General features: G+C 39.2%; 1 protein-coding gene across 2 annotated transcripts in view; it reads right to left on the bottom strand.

Moving 5' to 3' along the window:
• Window positions 1-19,427, bottom strand: part of LSAMP (limbic system associated membrane protein) — a gene marked incomplete at its 3' end in the record, with an annotated part of 648,619 nt that overhangs the window by 6,688 nt on the left and 622,504 nt on the right. Inside the window, exons 7-8 of one of the 2 annotated variants that reach the window (XM_082655043.1) lie at window positions 17,788-17,823; window positions 599-631 (exon numbers count right to left, since the gene is read on the bottom strand). The exons of the other annotated variant lie outside the window; for it this stretch is intronic. Of the exons in view, the coding sequence (XP_082511169.1) occupies window positions 599-631; window positions 17,788-17,823 (69 nt within the window). The remainder of the gene's footprint in view (window positions 1-598; window positions 632-17,787; window positions 17,824-19,427) is intronic. 2 annotated transcript variants of the gene reach the window in all.

Here is a 19,427-nt window from a genome sequence, read left to right as displayed (position 1 = left end):
AGGGGAAAGTATACAACTTATATGCCACGTGGCTGACGAAGTTATGTGGGGCAGCTGGAGGGCACAAAATACTGGGATATCCCAGCAGCCGGGGTATAGTGTAGCAGGGTGAGGGTATATGAAGACCTGGGAGAACGCTCAGGCAGGAGGGGATATTAACTGCTCAAGTGCTTCATTTTAGGAGACCCTGTTCTATCTCCTTTAGCAATATATCTACTTGAACAGCCAACAAGGGATGGTAAAGTTGACTCTCTGGCTCTTCTGAGAGCCCTGTCATTGGGCAGTGAACATTTCCCAAAGTGCAGCTCTGCAAGAATTAACCATGGGCACTTAAGAAAAGTGGGAGGGGGAGTAACTTGCTCAGTTCCAGAGATTTAAAAATGAATAGCTTTCAAAAGCAATATTGGGGTTATGGGTTGGATCAGGGGCTGTTTTTCGCAAATGAGAAAGTTTACAATTTGGGAAAAAGAGTAGCAAATGTGTTATGGAAATTATTATCACAGATTATTGAAATGAACTAAAGTGTATAAGGCCCCGATGCATTGCTGTAGAATCTTAATTTTAACATACAGAAGGTAATCAGAAATAAGAACCATACCTTTTTGCTTGAAGTGCACGGTGGTGCCAATTTCTAAAAGGGAAACATTTAGCAAAACAAAAACAGGTAAAAAGTTCTGCATCAATTGAGAACAAGCACAAAGGTAGTCTGGTACTCTCCACTGAAAGGAGCATGAGAGGAAGGGTGGGAAGAACACTCTCAGAGGAACATATATGGGTAGAGATGGAAAGAAAGGCACATGGAAAGAGACTGTTTTGTTGGAACAAATGTTGTGCAGTTGGAGGTGGCAAAAACAATTTGCAACTACGAATACTTGATGTAACATGTGATGTGCGCAGACAAGTACAAGAACTCTGAGTATGACATGTAAAAGTACACTTGACCGCAATTTAGGGGAATGATAGGATGTGTCTGGCCCCCGACCGCATTCTACCATATTGCTCCCGGTTTGCTTTCCTCAAGCCAATTGCCTTTCTTCCTTCGCCTTTCTTCCTTTTCTTCTAATACACTCGATCCATTCCAACTTTCAAACCTTTGCACTTGCTGTTTCGTCTGCTTGGAGTGTTCCTCCCCAGACCTCTGCCTGGCCTACTCAGTCACTTCATTCAGGTTTCTGCTGAAATGTCAACAACTCAGGAACGATTTCTCTCATCACCTTCTCAAAAATGGTATCCTCTGTTACTTCCTATTATTTTACCCTGATTTACTAATATTAAGAGCACCGATCACTACTTGGCATCATGTCATACACTTACTTATTTGCTTGTTCAGAGTTGATCTCCTCTGTTAGAACATATGTGCCACGAAGGCAGCGACAGTGCATGTCTTGTCAACCATTGTATCCCTGGGGCCTAGATAAGAGCCCGGCATGCAGCAGGTACTCAATAAATATTTGTCGAGTGTATAAATAAATCTCAGGGTTGGAAGAGCTTCTATAGGTCAAATACTTACCTTCCCTTTTAAGTATCCTTATCAATTAAACCACAGTACTTAGATCTCTAGGAGTAAATATGGAACATTTCCATAGGATACTTTGAATCTCAGGACCAGCTGAATGACTGCTCAGATATAGGAGCCCAAACCATGGCTGTTGGATAGGGATTTTCTTCTCTTTGAAGATCAGCATGTAGCCCTGCATCCCTGAATGGCATGCTTTCACTAAGTGACTTGGACTCTCAAGCCAAAGAGATGATTTTGATTTGGACATCCAGTCTCCTCACTGTCCTGCTTGAAACTTGTTTATGCTTTCTTATGGCTTCCGGGATAAAGGCTAACATCCCTAGCATGACATCCATGGCTCTGCCCTTTCACCCCTCCAGCCTCATTAATGTTTATCATCTCTGCATTCCAGCCCACAAGCCGTCTTGATGCTCCATGGTACCATGTTTTCTCTGCTGTGGGGCCTATGGCTTAATGATATCTCTGCTAGGAATCCCACTCGTCATTCAAACTTCAGTTACAGATTCCACAGAGATGTCTTCCTTTGACCCCTTGGTAAAATTATGTCCCTTTGTTATAAGCTCTGTTCTCCTTCATAACACTCATCTCAGTTTTAATTTCAAATGCATTTGTCTGAGGTTTTGATTAATGCTTACCTTCACTAGTGAACTTTGAGTTCCATGGAAGCAGAGGCTGAGTCTGTTACTCTTCCCTGTTTAGCACAGCAAATGCACGACGGCACTCTGAGTGCAAAATGGGCCAAAACAGAACGGGCAGAATCACTGAAGTATGAGAAAAATAAAGGTATGCCAGGCATCCTCCTAACAGAGGATCTGAGACTCTGTTAAGACAACAGAGAATCTGAGTAGCTGAACTCTTTATTCTCCGATTTAGCACAAAGGGGTCAGATCTTCAGAATCATGTCTGCAAAGCTTCTGAGGTTCAGAGCAATCTACTAAACCTCTCCCTCCCCGATTTTCCATTTGCCCGTCCAAAGGAGACCACAACGAGAAGCTCTCAAACAGCACGGTGCTTTCTAGCATTCTCATGATGCCAAGAAGAAGGGCACAATTATCCTAGTGTCTGAAGTCTTGAAAATGTTTGGCTACAATGCAGCGTTAGCAAAACTAGTATCAGCTGGACTGTGTGTGCATCTAAGGACAGTTTCCCTAAACTGGTCAGGTGTGCAGTGGGGGCTGGTGGGGAGCCCCATGTGAATGTTCTTTTATACCATGAGTACCGGTGCACTTCCGAAGACACTCAAGTCCATCGGCACCTGCCCTTCTATCCTTGAAGAGTTAGTCCATTACTTGTAGCGGGATGGAAGTCCATTCAGAAGCTTGGAGCAAGATTTATGCTCCTCTCCTAGCAGAAGCCAGCAACTGATGTCTCTCTCACCTTAGAAGTGAAGCAAGATTCTATCAAGATATAAAACGCCAGTCTCCACCTGTTGACCACACTGATCATCGGACCACTAACGTTTCAACTGTATATTAAACACGCTGACACCTGTTTTCTTTCATAACACCTGATCTCACCACTTTTCTTTGAAATCAGTATATCACCTTAAAATTTGTGGAAAAGGCACTGTAGAGAATTGCTTATCATGATATGAGGAAACTGAGGCCCAGAGAGGCTAATCAGTTCTCCAAGGTCACACAAACAGCAAGAGGCAGAGCTGAGACTGAAGTTCAGGGCTCCCGGTTCTCCAGCCAAAACTCTGAACATTATTCACTATACCCTTCTGGAATTTTTATGACAGCAAAGCTGAGTAAGCATAGCTTATATAACTCTAGGGTTATCTATCACTGGGACATTTAAATGACTCAATATCGACTGGGGAAAGTTTGGCTCTGCTCTGTGCAAAGTACAACTTCTTTCTTTGGTCAAGCCTTTTGGTTTATCATTCTTCAGAATTTAGAAGGACCTCTCAAGGTCACAAAGTGATGCTCTTCACCCAAAGGGGCTTAGATCCGTGATGGAATCATCTTCATGTAAAGAACACTTGTTTTTCCCTGCTTCATCCCGGGCCTCATGGAATAATTCCAAGCAATTGTTCAGGAACCTGGGCAAGCAGGGAAACCAATAGTTCTGCTTAAGCTATAAATTATCACTTCATTTCTCTTTGCCTCAGTTTCATCAACTGTAAAATAAGTTTAATCAAATGCTTCTTATAAATTTATTCTATCGGTTAAATTAATTATCATACTATGCTTAGAATGCTGCCAGACACATAGTAAATGCTCAATAAATAAGAGTTATTGTTGTCAGGTTTATGGTAAAAATCCCTTCTAGGAAAGATTGTCAGTTAAAGTTTGGCAGAAAAAGAGAACAACAGATCTTAAAAGTAAGCCATAGCAGTACAGTTTCAAAAAAATTTTCTTTTTAAAAATCTGCAACACTATGGATGAACAAAACAAAATAATGCTAGCACACTGAAGTGATAGGGATGCAGGCTGATTAGGCAGCAGTTTGGTCAGGAGAAAACTAGCAATGGGTTAACCAGTCACTGGCACAGGCTTGGGCAAAAGTTTATATGTCCTAAATGGATTTCTTAGGGAACAGACACTACCCTACTAACCAATTAAAAAGAGTTCAACAAAATAATTTAAAAAACATTACTCAAATACTACACTCTATGAAGAAAATGTCACAAAAATTCAGACAAAAATATACACTTGTTTAAAATATCTTTAAAAAGCAAACTAGCTTACCAGTTAAATTTTAGGAAGTCTTCCCTATTGCAATAAATGAACTAGTTTGTGAAATACTAATGATCTTAACACTTGGAATTCCACTTGCACTTAGAAAAAGGGAACAGAGTGCTTATTTTGTACAATTATTTCCTACTCATCCTCTTCTATTGGAATAGAACATTCTCTTTTGAGGAGCAAAATCCCGGACTTTTTTGAGCGGTGCTCTTTGAAAACTTGGTTGTATGCTGCCATCTTGTGGTAATACTAAGACATGTTCCTTTGCGCCGTCTAAAGTAAATCACCTTTGTCCACGAGGTGGCAGTAGTGAGAAAGAATTTTTTTTTTTTTTTCCAGAGCAGGCATGAAATGTTATTTGCAAAAAGGAGTCTCCTATTATAGGCAAGAAAAAAAAATTTTCTTTGGTCCCTAACAACTGACAATTATTCTTTCTTTTCCAACGTGAAGGAAATCTCAGGTTCTTGAGTAAAATTGCCTTGCCAGGGATACCAATTCTGTAGGGATTCCCTGGACATACCCATTAGAATATACCTGAAACCTATCATTTTTATGCCTCTCGAAGACTTCTCAACACACGTCGATCTTGCTTTAGCAAACACACTTAAAAAGTAAGCATGGCAGTGCCAGTCTAAATAGTAAAATAAAAAGATAAATCTACTGCAGCAATACAATGGACAAAATTTTGGGGGGTTCTAGTATAGAGGCAGTTCTAGACTTCTGCGGAAGCATTATTGTCATATGCTTAGATCTCAGCTCCTGATGAAGGCGTACAAGGAGGCAATGGGAAAAATAATTTAATACCAGAAAAAGCAAGTGCCTTGACAAATTTATTTATGCTAATCTGTCTTTGACTTTTAACTTCCAGATTCTTTACAACCAGCCGTGTTATACAAACGTGCATCATCAGAAAGAGCTGACTGGGCTTTTCTCATTGGCATAGACAATGTCTTCCTTGTTCACTACTGTAGCCTCAGCTCACTATTTCTCTAGCACAGAGTATGTGTTCAATAGATTTGCTGAATAAGTGTCTGAGTACATAAATGAATAAATGAATGAGTGACTGAGTGAATGAATTTATCAATCAATACCTTAAGAGCTGCCCTCCCTAAGATTCTAGGTAGGGGGAAATTTTATTCTCTGAAACCACTATGCCTTAACACGAAGGCAAAATTATTGTTGGGAATTCACAGTCATTTAAAGAACCATATGGGGCTGGGAGGTCCTTTCATTAGTCCCCAAATCCCTGGCAGGTAGAAAATTTTCTGGAGGGCTAAGCTTTATTTAAGAACTCATGAAATTTAAACCTTAGAAAATAAAGACCCAAGATGTTCTTTTGTTCAAAGGCCAGAAGATTTAGTCTTTCCTCTCATCTGCCATTATGTGGTATAATTAGGTCTCTCTCTCTCTCTCTCTCTCTGTAATTAGTATGAGTGTTGTGAAGGTGAGGGATGCTTCACTGTAAGCTCTAGAGTTTACAGTTTGGTAACTCCCTTAGTACCTGAGGAAATTTCCGTATCTATATTTATGAGCTGTTTTGGCATTTTGCCTTCTTTGAATTTTATGTGGGAGAGGAGGTGAGGGTACAACGAATCCATGAGGAGAAGAATTGATTTTCAGTACTTTGACTCTTAACAACTTATCTCTAATCCTATGCTTATAAGCATTCATTCTAATTCACAGGTAGGATATGTAGAGTTTAGCGGTTTATACTGTTCGTGCAATTGTTCTAATTCCAGGGTATTTACTTGAAAGTAAACGGCTCACTTTTCAATACACCACAGCCATTTGAGCAAGGAGACATTCTCTGTTGCATATGGCACGACTCTTTCTATGAGGCCAATCTTCTGATATGTCCCAGTTTTGAAAATGACATGTTAGAGGACTTAAAATACTAATCGCACTTTTTTTCTGGGCCAGAATGAATAAGAGTGTATGTTCAGCGGAGACAGAGGGTCCAAATTCAACAGATTTAATCCTCCAGTTGCCTGGGAAAAGTAAGCGAGGGACAGAGTTAAAACCATTAAGAAATTTAATGAAATTAATGTATAAGAATATTCGACGTGATGCGTCTTCTTCCCTCACTGATGCTGAGGACCTGAAGCATGACATTTGTGAAGTGTCCTCCGTGGGAATTTATGATTTTTTGTGCTCTTTTTTTTTTTTTGGTCAAGGTTTTGAAAAATAAAATCTTTTATTATAGTAGCTTAAAAGGGGGACATTTTTATTAATTCAATTTTCAAAGCCACACTCTGAAAGTCGTTAATTTCTTTCTCAATGGTTTCTCTGCTCTACCTGGAGGCTTTAGGGGTTAGCACTTCTACTTACATATTATTATTATTTTCCTTTTTACATAGGAAAATGATATGCCTATGATTTCTATTTGGATTGTTAGAGTTTTAAATTTTCTCTTTTACTATATTCACTTTTTGTAAACCCTAATGCCTAGTATTTCTAGAGTAATGTTCTCTGAGAATCACAGTAATCATTCTGCGTCTAGTTCAGGGGAAAAGCCAACATACAGAAATGGTTCTAAGAGTCAACATTTAAGATTATTCCTGTTTTCTTAGTTATATCATAGGTTGATCATTATCCTGACTACTAGGGAAATACATCAAACTGGCTGGGAAAACTAAAAAGTCTTAACATGTCCTCAATATTTGAGAAAGGAAGTTGGCGTCCCCCTTAGCTAGATTTGGGTCAGAAAGGAATCTGACACTTGACTTTCAAATGCTCCTAGGGGCTTTTCCTCTTAGAGTTGACTGCGACCAGGAATGAACTTCAGATGTCTGATGCTGTTTTGGAGTGAGTCAGAGATATGAATGATTTACCAAGTTTTTTGCCACCTTAGACATATGGTGAGAGCTCCGTGGTGAATGAATGAGTAAAGCCAAATCAGAACTAATGCTGACATAATTTCTCATTATATGGTAAAATAATTGAGACTCATTCCTTATTCTCATCAATTAGTGAACCAACCCTCTACTAACTAAACATTCGATACTAAAGAGAATTGGAGAAAATATTTTTACAATAAAAGGTCATTTCATTCAAAAAAGACAAATTTGTATTAATACCCCAATTTAGAGAGAGAGCGTAGGAGGACCCACATCTGAAAGGAGGACTTTTACTGGAAATCCTGGAGGGAATTTGCTCCAGGAAATCCACAAGGGAAATCGCTTGTAAAACGAGTCAGGTTTGACTTAGGACCTGGAAGAGTTGAGAGAGCGCTTGTGCCTGTGGAGAGAGCACTGGCTTGGGGGCAGGAACACTGCTCCTGGACCTGCCTCTTCTGTGACCTTGAGCAAGCCACAGGAACAGGCCCAGCCTCAGAGAGGGCAGAAAAAGGAGAACAGGTTAGGTGTTTTAACCTGAATATTTCACAGTACACTGACAGCTCCAACATTCAGATGAAACACTTGTTTATATCATTATTAATGGTGCTATCTCTGGGGAGAGAGATTATATATAATCTTTATTTTCTTCTTTATAGTTTCATATATTTTCATATTCTTCCATAATGAGAATACATAACATTTATTATCAGAATGGAAAACTATTTATAAAAACAAATCAATGTATTTTTTTAAAAAACCTCTAAATCTGGGGAAAAGAAAATAATCAATTTCTGATTCTTTAGCTTTGGGTTGACATCGTTACAAAGAGAATGAATGTTTTCCTCCACTTTTTAGTTGGCTGGTATCATACAGTAAAACTAAAGAGAAGCTAAGATAGGTGAGGTCTGACTTCTATAAGGAACATCGTCTTTACAGCATGAAGTGACAATGCAATGAGAAATGTAATATATGGGTCTATGAGGTCCTTCTGACTGCACGCTTGAAGTAATTGCCCTGTAGAGTGAGTAGAGATGCACGAATTAACTTTAACTGCTACGGGCTCTGCTCAGTTGTGATATGGATGGTTCCAGAGAGTACAGACTCACTAAGCACTCCTGACATAAAGAGAGGGTTTCATTAAGTCTCTTACAGCAAAGTCAGCCTTCGCAAATCCTGCAGATTTCTTATTTAGCCTGAGAGGTTTAATTTTTAATAATCAGTGAATTAAAATGTTAGAGAATGCCCAATGGGCTAAGTTTAATAAAGGAGTTTCCCTGGGCCACTCCACCTGAAAATATGCATAAGATAGAAAAACTCCAGAAGCAAATTTGTTTCAGTCAGCTATCAGTAAGGTATTAGGGCCAGACATGAACCTTCCGTCTTAAAGAAGAAACACGTACTTCTGCCGTTGTGCCTGGAACACGCCCATTGCACCTGTGGGTAAAATCTTGGCCTTTGCCCCTCGATGGAATTAAAGAACAATCATCACATTTCATAAAGGGCTATCTCCCAGCCCTGAATCTACTTATTGTTGGGGCAAAGTAGATTATATTTTCCGTGTTTAAAAATATACATTTTATGTATATTTGAAGCCTTTTGTGCCTTCATGTATTTAACTTGCTAAAAAAGGATTTAAAAAGTACAGGTTTGGGTCGGTCTCTAGAGATTTTCCTCCTGTCTGGTTTTCTTTCTCTCTACTTCTATGCTCTAAATTGTGAATTGCAGATCCGTTTTAGAATACATTTTAGATTTAAATTCTAAGGGATTCAAGATGGCCTTTAATCCATGTAAGATGTGTTTTCATTTTGCAAGTTTCAAAATCAAAAACATTCAAATACCATGAAACAAGGTAACTAGCCTATGGCATTTGAATGCAGAGATAACAAGTGAATTTGTGAGATTTCCTGGGATGTTAAGGCTCTTGGAAATAAGGGATTATTTATTGGAAATAAGGGAAGATAAGGGATTAAAAAAAGGTGGTGTGCTCAGAGTTACCCTAGGGCCTGCATCTGCGGCACTGACCGCCGCAGGGCAGAACTTGGTGAAGGCGGTGGTTCTGCTCTGGGCCCTTCGCAGTGACTGTACTACTTGGAGCGCCAGGATGCCTCAGTGATTTATCTGTCATTCCTGCTGCGTCACCGACTCCAAACATAGCATCATCGCCAGGTTCTAGAGCAGCTGCTGGAAAACGCAAATGGCGCCATACGACCTGACCGTTCCTACAACTAAAATAAAAACCTACTATCAAACCTCCTTGTTGAGAGGCTGAAAGTTTTCTCTAGATGTTCTGCTAGATAATAGGCTCTCAGCGTCCTCCAGGAAACTCACCTCTATAACACCACCTACCATACAGTATACGCTATCCGTACATATCTGTACAATCAGGCGGACAGGTGCTGTTTCTTGTCTTAAATGTGTAACAGGGGCAGAAATGCCCATCTCCTCTCTTTTAACTCCACTGGTTTATCACTTTTCTTTTAAACAGGCCAGACACAAACAAGGAAAAGTAAGACACTATTAGGGAAAAATGTATTTTTTTTTCGGATTTTAAAAATTCATTAGACCATACTGTTCAGCTCTCTCTGGATTCTAGATCTCTGCATTCCTGGGATGTTCTGCTCCTCTCTCCCTTCTCTCCTTTCTACCTTAATTTTGAACTTCACTTTCACCTGGAAGCCTCTCTGACCAGTCCAGGTTAGCTAAGGTGCCCCTGTTCTGTGCTCCCCATATACCACACAGGTTTCCTCAACATAGCAAAGTTGCTTAATTCATCTGATCTACTGCCCCGTCTGGTCTGTAAGCTCTATTAGTGCTGAGGCCGTGTCTGGTTTGCTCTCCACAGTGTTTCCCAAGATCCAGCTGAGAGCTTGGCACATAAAAAGTACTAGGATAGTACTTTTTTTTTTTTTTTTTGAGGGAATGAACAGTGTAATCAAAATACCGTGTATTGTTAAATGAACTTCATCTGGGCCAGAAACTAGTGTGCACTGCCCATTGAGAATGAAGTTTATTTCTTGTGTTCCTCATGGTTAGAAATCAGAGGAAAAGAAAACATGGACTCTAAAAGGAACTTTACAAAGCAAAAGCAAGTGGAGAGTACATCTAAATGCAGAACAAGCGACACTATTCATTTAATGACAGAATGGGAGGGCTGGTCCTTAAGGAAGACCAACCTCCAATGCATGAGCGCATGCCATCTTTTACAGCACTGCCACGCGAAGTAAGCAGCTTTCAACAATGAACTTACCTGTATTCAGGAACTCCAGGGAAGAAAAGAGAACAAATCTCCCAAGTTACTCTCTAACTTGCGATTCAACAAAGAGAAGTGCAAGCTACTGCTTTTCCTTTTTTTCTTAGTCGCTTCTGCCCTCCAAACATTCACATGGACAATTGAGAAAGCGCTTTAGAATGGCCAAGAGACTTTCCAACATAGAACATGGCTGGGGATGCTGGTGCCGTGCGGGCTACAGGGGATGGGATGATGCACAGAATGGGTGCTCAGTTATCTCAAGGCCCAGGTATCTCTTACTGCTTTTTTTTAATCTTGTGAAAGCACAGGACGCTACTGTTGCCCCAAACAATATCCTCTTAGGCAGTTAAAAGTCCTACCGGAACTGCAAGGTTTGGAACGTGAGTGGTTGAGGCAGAATCTCCCTTGTGAGGATGGGGCAGATAAAGTAGAATGGACTGATAGCTGTGATTTATAGCAAAGACACTCTGTTAATGGTAATGTCTAGGTATTGAAACGTACACATGTGTTACAGAGATGTCGGAAGTGTTTTCTTTTACAATCAGCATTGTGATGAGTAAAATAGTGCAGTCAACTACGGCAGTGCTCGACTCCCCAGGGTCCAATTAGGAAGCGTGATAAATGACTTGTAAGGTCTCTCCCCCCTACTGATTTGCGGTGGCTATAGCTGACACTTCACAGTGGAGTCCTAGTGAGGGGTCTGCCTACTCCCATCATATATCTGTGTACAAATGAACACCTTAAGTTGGAATTCCAAACTCATTATGTTATGCTGTGTTCTGACTTGGCAGGTGTGTTTCTTCACCACAGTATACAAGGGGAGATGTAAGGTGGGACCCCTTAAGCTGATTTTTTTCCCTTATGGAAGTGCTTGTTTAATACCTACAAATGACTTGTGCTGATGAAAGAACATTGTGGGGACGGAGTGACTGTGTAAGAGAAGTTGTTACTAAGGTTAATTTGTATCTTGCCTCTTCAGAAGTAGATGTTTCCTCCAGATAGATGGGATAATGGCTTTGTGGTGCTTGCATGGCTGGTAACCAGTGTTTAGAAGTGAATGTTAACAACATCAAAACTTTTTCTATGGTTTTATTTGAAGGATGTCAGAGAGAGAGTGTATGCATAATGCAAGGTGAATATGGTGGAAAATGTAGAGAAAAAGAAGATCAAGTAATACAGATAACAGGAATAAGAAATTCAGGTGAAAAGGAAAGAGGGAGCCACGGGGCAGACGAAAATTAAAGATTATACGTTTGCAGGGCTATACTATGAAATTTGTCAGGGGCTGAGACTGCATTGATGATTGAATTCTTGGAAGAATATGTATTCTTTCTTTTTTAACTCTTAAGTAGTGCCACTTCCTTTAAGGACTCTTGATCCGTATCATGTCTCTGAACCTAGAGCGAAGCTTCCAGTGAAAGGACCTCCTTCCTGGCTACACCCAGCAACGCTCCTCACAGCACACTGCTACCTCCTGCTAAATGTCACACTCTGGCAAACACCGAGGCGAGCTCTCTAAAGACCAGAGGGACCTGCACCAGCACTTTCTGTCCATTCAGGATCCTGGTCTTCTCCCCCTTTGGGGCAGCATGCTAACATTTTCTGCTGCAAATCTCACTGAGCTCTTCTTAGGCGGCTTTCTTTCTTTTAATTAAAAAGACAAGACTGTCAATTACTCCAACTTAATCCCAAAATGTAATTGTTACTTTGAAAGATATTTTTTTTTCTCATATAGCTCATAGAAGAGAAATATTTCCATCAAATTAAAATTTAGTGGGAGCTTGGATATAAAAAAAAAAACATTCATCTTCAAGTCCCTGCTGGCTCTAGAAATCTAAATAGCACAGCAAGGCATAAATACAGGGAGATCACCAGGAAAGGCTGACTGATGTAGGCAGATCCAGACTAGGAAAATAGGAAAAGGCATCAGAAAAGAGTCCCAGGGCTAAAAATTCTCCTTCCTTTAAATTGATGCTGTAGGATTTTTAGCCATTTAGCTTGAAGCTAAATGTAAATTCTGAGAGAGGTAACACTTCCAAGCTTCTGTTGGACATTTAAATAAGAGCGTGAATAAATTTCAGGATTATTCTTGCTAGAAAATTTTAACAGGGAGAGAACAAGAACCATTTAGGAAACAGGGCAGAAGGAAGAATGAAAAGGTGAAAGAGCAAAACACAGAAGTGGATTCAACAGAGAAAGTGCTTGTTACAACTGGGTCTAAATCAGTGGTTTGGGCTACCTATTACAGTTGGGTCTAAATCGTTGAATTGGCTGGTGCAGTATTGATTCTAGGTGAAGTACTGGCACAACTATATTCCACTTGGGATAGACCGGGAGGAAGTCAGACTCCTGTTCCCGTTAAAGGAGTCAGAGGGTGGTTGTCAGGTATTCATGTCAACTCTTAATCATCTTCATTGTGTTAATCAGGGCCCATGATTCTGCTGTAAATTTGTGTTGACGTGGCTACCTAAGTTCTATTAAAAAAAACAAGACCCTTGTTTCCATCACCTAGTGGGAAAGGAGAAATGTACTTAAACACTGAAGGCTTTCCTAGGACATGCTTTACACCTTTGAGCAGAAATAAAGGGCAGGTTCTTTAGATCGATCATTATGGATTAGTCTGACAGGTGGCAATGTGCATACGGGCATCGACAGCAAGTGCATGAGTGTACGAGTGTGTGTCACACAGTAGGGAACTGTGTACCTGGCAGCTCCTCTTAAGTGTAGTATTATCATGGTGGTGAAAAAATAATGAAAAGTCTTCTTTCTCTGACCTTGGGATACTTCTCTATTTAAACTTGTTAGCAGTGTGGGCATCTCAGACATCCCTAGAATCCGAAATACGTCAAACTATAATGAAGCCAAACCGAACTTTTATCTAACTAATATCCAGGCAACGTGACACATGATACAAGTACATCTTTAACTATAAGTACATCTTTAAAAATTATAAGACATATGTGTATCTGAATATGATCATTTTGCATTCAATATGCTTTCTTTCTAGGAAATTGAAGTTCTATTTTATATATTATTTAAAACACCATTTGAGCTTGTAGGCATGAAAAATATAATTTCTTTCCCATTTCACAGTTGGAAAAACTGAATTAAAGAGAACAATGCTAGTAATTATCCATGATTAATAGAGGTGTGTATGTAAATCAGCCTGAATAAGTGTGTGAAATTAGATGTGCCGATGCCAGACAGCTCCGCTCATGTTTTTTAAAGACGGAAGCTTTCAAATCTCTGCGTGAGTTGGGCATACAACTCTGTGTGTTGAATGGGTCTGGAAATGGACTTTGTAAAAGTGTATGGATTGTAAGGCAACTGTATTATACATTATAAGAATTATAATACATAAAATAAATTAGATGAGTGTTTAAAGTTCATTAGACGGGTATATCTAATACATATCTAATGACCATGAATGCATACATAATGGTTATTTATAATGTACTATAGATTTATATATGTGCCTGGGTGCAGCAAGGAGTAGATTGGAATTTGGGTGTACTCTCATGATTAAAAGTGTAGGAGAAGGTGCATGTTAGTTTCCTAGGAGTGGAGGGACTAATTGGATTAATACATGCAAAAGCCCTTAGAACTCTATTACATGAGAAGCCCACTATCTATATTGGCTATTATTATTATTATTATTAATATTACCATTTTTTATTAGACAAGGTAAAACTGCCGTTATAATAAGGAGCTGAAAAGAAGTATTCTCTCATTGATCCCTGGGATTATATCCTACAGAAAATAAATGAAGCTGTAGGGATATAGTCCAGCCACCTTCACAGCATGGGATCTTTGTAGGATTTTCCTCCCTGTTTTCCTTCCTTGCCAGTGGAGTCTGATGTGAGAACCCATTCCTGGGAGTGCCAGTTGAGGACAGGTACATCTCCTCCTCTTTCTAGAGATAGAAATCTGGCTGTTCAGATGTCAGGCACACTCACAGCAACACCAGTCTCCCTGTGGGAGGAAGCAGGCCAGGAGGAGTGCAGATTTCTGCAAGCCTGGTTTGTTTGTGGACATTAATTTTTTTTTTTTTTACTTTAATTGTGGGGCGTGTTTTGTTTTCAGAGTGAGCTTTAGACAGCTGTATTAATCATGCAAACCCAGCCATGCACAATGTGTTTTATCAATGGAAAAACAGGAACGGAATGGCAAGCAGCTGTGAACAAACCCAGTGCAGTGCCTGAACCTGGAAGATAATCTCAAACATTTCCCAAACCTACTAGCCACACGGGGTTAGTGAATGGAAAGGCTGTTCACTTGGAATAAATAATCAGATAGGAGGCAAACAGGGTAGACAGATTCCAGGGTTATTAATTTTTTTTTTTTTAAGTGGCAGCAATTGTGGCCAGAGAGCCTTGAGCTCGAGGGAATTCTTCACTTGAGGGTGATAAACACACAACGGTGGTTTGTTCTTGTCCTTTTCTCTTCTTTCCCTTTATTTTTACTTCGGGAGGCTGGTTTCATCACCTCATTCTGCACCTGCGGTCCTTCTAAATGTGAGAGCATCTCTGGTGCACGTCCGTCATGAGGGGCTGTGCGTAGGGAGGAGACTGGAGCAATGTTACCTGATTCTCAGTATTCAGAGCCCTCAGGAAATGATTTGAGACTAACAAAGTGAGAAAAGTTCCCTCAAACATTTAGAGCTGGCTCTTTCCTCATTTTACAATTCAGTGGATTTTCTGCAGCGATGTAGTCAGGGGTAGTTATGCAAAATATATGCAATTCAGGACTCATTTCAGAATAAATAAACCTAAATTAAAATTAATGGAAAAAAACACCTATCAGAAACAGATAAAAAATGGCACACTATTTTATTATTTATTTATTTATCTTTTAAATTAAGGAGCAGGGAAGCACCCTGATTTTTTTGTTTTGTTTTGTTTTTGGCATAAGAGGAAAGGAAGTTTGAAAATTTCTGATTGGCCGCAGACAATATAAATTGTCCTTTGGTGTAATTCCAGTATTATTATTATCACTGCAGAAAATCAAGCAACGTGATGAAGGAAACCCAAGGGAAACACATTTGATTTACTGAGCCTTGTGTTTTTTTAATCACAGCTTGAAGAGGTTTAGGACTACATTCCTGCTGCAACTCTGCTGTTTATCCCCAATCACCTTGATGGGCCATGTAGAGAGGGGGTAGGAGGGGAGACCCTCCAAAGAGAGATATTAACAATGAAGTAGCTGAAATTAAACATGTGTTCCTGTTATTGGAAAGTAGGAGGGAAAGTTCTCTTTTTTTATGATGGGAGGAGAGAAAAGGAGCTTGGGGACTTTCTCCTACTTTCAAAACACCTTATGAAAATTACTTGGCTCAAAATCCTTCAAGCCATTTGCATCAACCATCTGCTTATAGACATCTTCACACTTTAGGAGGGAAAGGTAGGATTGCACATAGATGATGACAATATATAATAATTAAATGAAGGTGTCTCATGTTATAGTTATGACCACAGTGAGGCAGTCAGCTTTTCTTAGATATTTCGGTACTATAAAAAGGGTTAAGGATCCCATATGTTAGTATTTTTTTCCATGGGCTGCCATCTTGATTGGAAAGAAGAGAAGAAAACAGATTTGATTCTAGAAAGTAAAAGTCCTTGTAAGGAACAGGAAACTTAACGACCTCTCTCACCAGCTACCCCAAGTCTCCATGAACAGCTTTTCAATTTCTACGAGCAGAAGCCCTAAGTATTAGTAGTAAGATAAACTATATTCTCTAAAACTACTGGATCTATGGAAGCTATCTACAACAGTCCATCTACAATGTAAAATCAAACTAGGGTCATTCTCCAATCAACAGTTCCGTTTGTGGGAAAATAACAAGTTCAACAAAATCCCACATGCTCCATCCTGGTCCAAATTGTTTTTCAATATCAAACAGCTGTCCTTTGTGAAGTGTCTGGCTTCATTTTGTTCAATGTTATATATATCATAAAGAGTGATCAGATAAAATATTTGACTTTGTGGCTGTAGAACTGCTCTCACAAAGGATACCTTGAGTAATAGTGACACTGTACAAAGCCCATCTTGGATGGAGCATGACCTCTTTGAAAATGTTACCCACTGGGACAAACGCATATGTGCATGTTTGTCACATCAAGATATTTGCAAGATGGCAACATGATAAAATGGTGTCAATCTCTGCAGCAACAGTAGAAGATAAATGTTTTAAAATGACTGTGGCATGTCAGGAATTCAAAATGGGATGCTTTCCATGAACACTGAGTTTCTTGTCAAGTCTAAAAAACAGGCACATTTTAACAGTCTTATTTTTAGTGACTGGGATAAGAAACAGGTTTCATCAATGTTTTAGGGAAGAATTTTATTCAACAGAGTTCTTCTAAAAATAGTCTGGCCCCTACTTCAAATTTAAGAATAATTCTTTTATTAATCTGTCTAGTTGATCCTTGAAACCGTGCAATTCTCATTTCTAATGTAATTAAAGGAAGTTTGCATATATGTGAATACATACATATGCAAAACATCACATTATTGACACTCTCCATATCTACACCCAATTCTGGCCTAATTTTTAGTTTGGACAAGTGTTAATGAAACATGATCCGTCTTCAAACTTATAAAACAGCAGCTTCCTACCTTTAATTCTGAGCACATTTCCTTTAGAGTGTATACGACAATCTTGTTTAATTGGATTTATTTTTTCCACACTAGGCTCCACATGGCCTACTTTCCATTTTTTCTCAAGTCTTTGAGTGTTACTTGCAAATCACTTTTTCTGGAATTTAATTTCAATGGTAGGTTGGTTTCATTTCAGGTTTTTTTATTGTTTTAATTTTATTTGCCAATTTGCCTTTAAATGCCCTTAAGCTAGAAGGTCGGGGCTGCACTGCACTTGCAGCTAAACGTGATGTAGAAGGCAAAATTTAATTTGAGTGTGTAGAAATTTCTGTGAGAAGGAATATGGAATGATTACCTTGTTTTCTTATTTGTGTTTTCTGAAATAGTTATGTTTAAAAGGAAACGCCTCCAAATTGGCCAAGATTTTAAGAAAAGGTAATGTCCTTGTAATCTGGCTGAGTTCAACCTTTGGTAATAGATAAATTCATTTTTACAAGTAATACAAATGACTTCAGATTTGGATTGTATAAGGTGGTCAGTTACAGGATTCATATTTTTGTGAGCTACAGAATTTAACCGGCTGTGTTCCAAATATGTGAGTTCATAGTTACCTGTAATATGTGTTAATAGAACAAAAAATTGCTGTCTGAGTTTAGCACTGTCTCCTCAGTTAGCGACCAACTTGAAGTTAGGTCGGGTACAGACAGACCAGTTACCTGCCTTTCAACTAGTGTGAGGGCAATCGATTGACCTTTTTTTGAAGGTTTAAAGAAAAAAATGATTCCTTTTGTATGCGAATTTTGTCAAGGTGCTTCCCCCTTTTTGTGTTTTGCACATTATAGGTGATGGAGAATGACCCAGCAACAGAACTACAACGATAAAAATCATACTGACCTTGAATGGGGTGGGGGATTGTGGGTAAAACACGCTCTAAAGGGGAAAAAATAGTAAGCATCATGGAGAATTGATATAGATAGATATAGATATATCTTACTCATGTTTAGCTTCACAATTATAAAACAGATGAATTTTCATGCCTACGGGATCATATCTCCTGTAAAGCATTTGTCTGTCCTTCCTGCCAACACTAAATTATCAGAGAGCTATTAGTAAACTTTAACATCCAAAGTCTTTAAAAAAATTAGCTAGAATAGGGGATAACACCTTATTGTGGTAACCCTGCAAACAGGATCCTGCCCTCCTCTGGAAAATCCACCAAGATTACAGATTTTGGGGGGTGTTGGTATTGAGGGTATTTAAATGAGTAGTGATCAAATTCAGGTCATGCATCTTGGCCCTGGTTCTGGGCTCTTTAACTTTTGACAGATGACCCTGTGGTAACTAAAGACTCCTTTCCTCCCTTTAAGCCCTACAGCTCATATCAGCTTTAGCCAAGCATCTAGAAAATTTATTTTGGTAAATACTAATTCAATTTTTCCCTCAGATTTTTCCTTCCACATTACTGATATCAGTGCAAGAGTAATGCAAAGACACTAAGCTTCTTGGCATGATAAAATCTGATTTTTAGTCTTTTCCTTCATCCCACCCCCCTGTGATAATACAATCTCATCTTAAATTTGATCACCAGTCAGATTTGCTTGATGACACATCCTGTTCAGCAGTAAGACGTGCTTTTCTTTTAAACTCTAGAGTCTCAGCTTATGAGTCGCTCGCAGTCCCATCCCCAAGCTACTGACCATAAATTGAACGTGCTGAAAGAGTTCAGGCTTTAAGGTATCCTCTACTTGTCTCATCAAAACCCAGGTTTAACTCTAAATCCTCTTCCGGGGCTCTTTCAGAAAGATAGAATGTTGCATTAGGGATAGGATGCATTACTTGCTACCCCCAAACGCTATAATGTAATGTAATCATAATACTTTTTCTACATTCCTCCTAGCAGCTTGGTTAGATAAAGACCAGCGATAAATGAAAATCAACAAAAATCAAAACCATAAAAAGAAAAGCATATGTGCACATTCAAATCTGATGCGCCTGCCATCTTGTGTCATAAGCTTAGAAGAGTAGATTTTGCCTGGAATTTGGGCACTCAATACATCTGGACACTAAGAAAACCCAGTCTCCTTGAAGAGTGAGCTTTCCTTTCTTGGATGAAAGGTGTGGCTTAAATGCCAAAGTTTTCTAAGTGCGTTAAGATGGGACAAGTCAATAACAGCACAGTGAAAAACTGTGTCTTAGTTACACAAGTGTCAAGGAGAAAAATGCTTTAAACCTCCAACTGGTTATTTGGTATTAAGTTTCCAGCTTTGAAAATAAATAGCTAAACTGCTTTCAGCATTTATAGAGCAGTTGGAGACCACTGTCCCATATTATACTGTATCTATCTTATTTTATTCTTATTACAATTATTATGCAGACTGTTTAAATGACTCAGCTTAATATTTTCTCATCACACTGTTCACAGCTGGGTAAATGCACTCTGCCCTCATTTCGACAAGACCATTTATATTGTTAAACATCTCATCCACCCCCCTCTCATTGCCTCTTCAATGATTTCCCACCCTGTTATCATCATC

This window comes from Grampus griseus (assembly GCF_964374135.1).
Source record: "Grampus griseus genome assembly, chromosome: 5".
Classification (NCBI taxonomy): Eukaryota; Metazoa; Chordata; class Mammalia; order Artiodactyla; family Delphinidae; genus Grampus; species Grampus griseus.
Note: the sequence above shows the minus strand (reverse complement) of the source record. Positions and strands in the feature narration are given on the sequence as shown.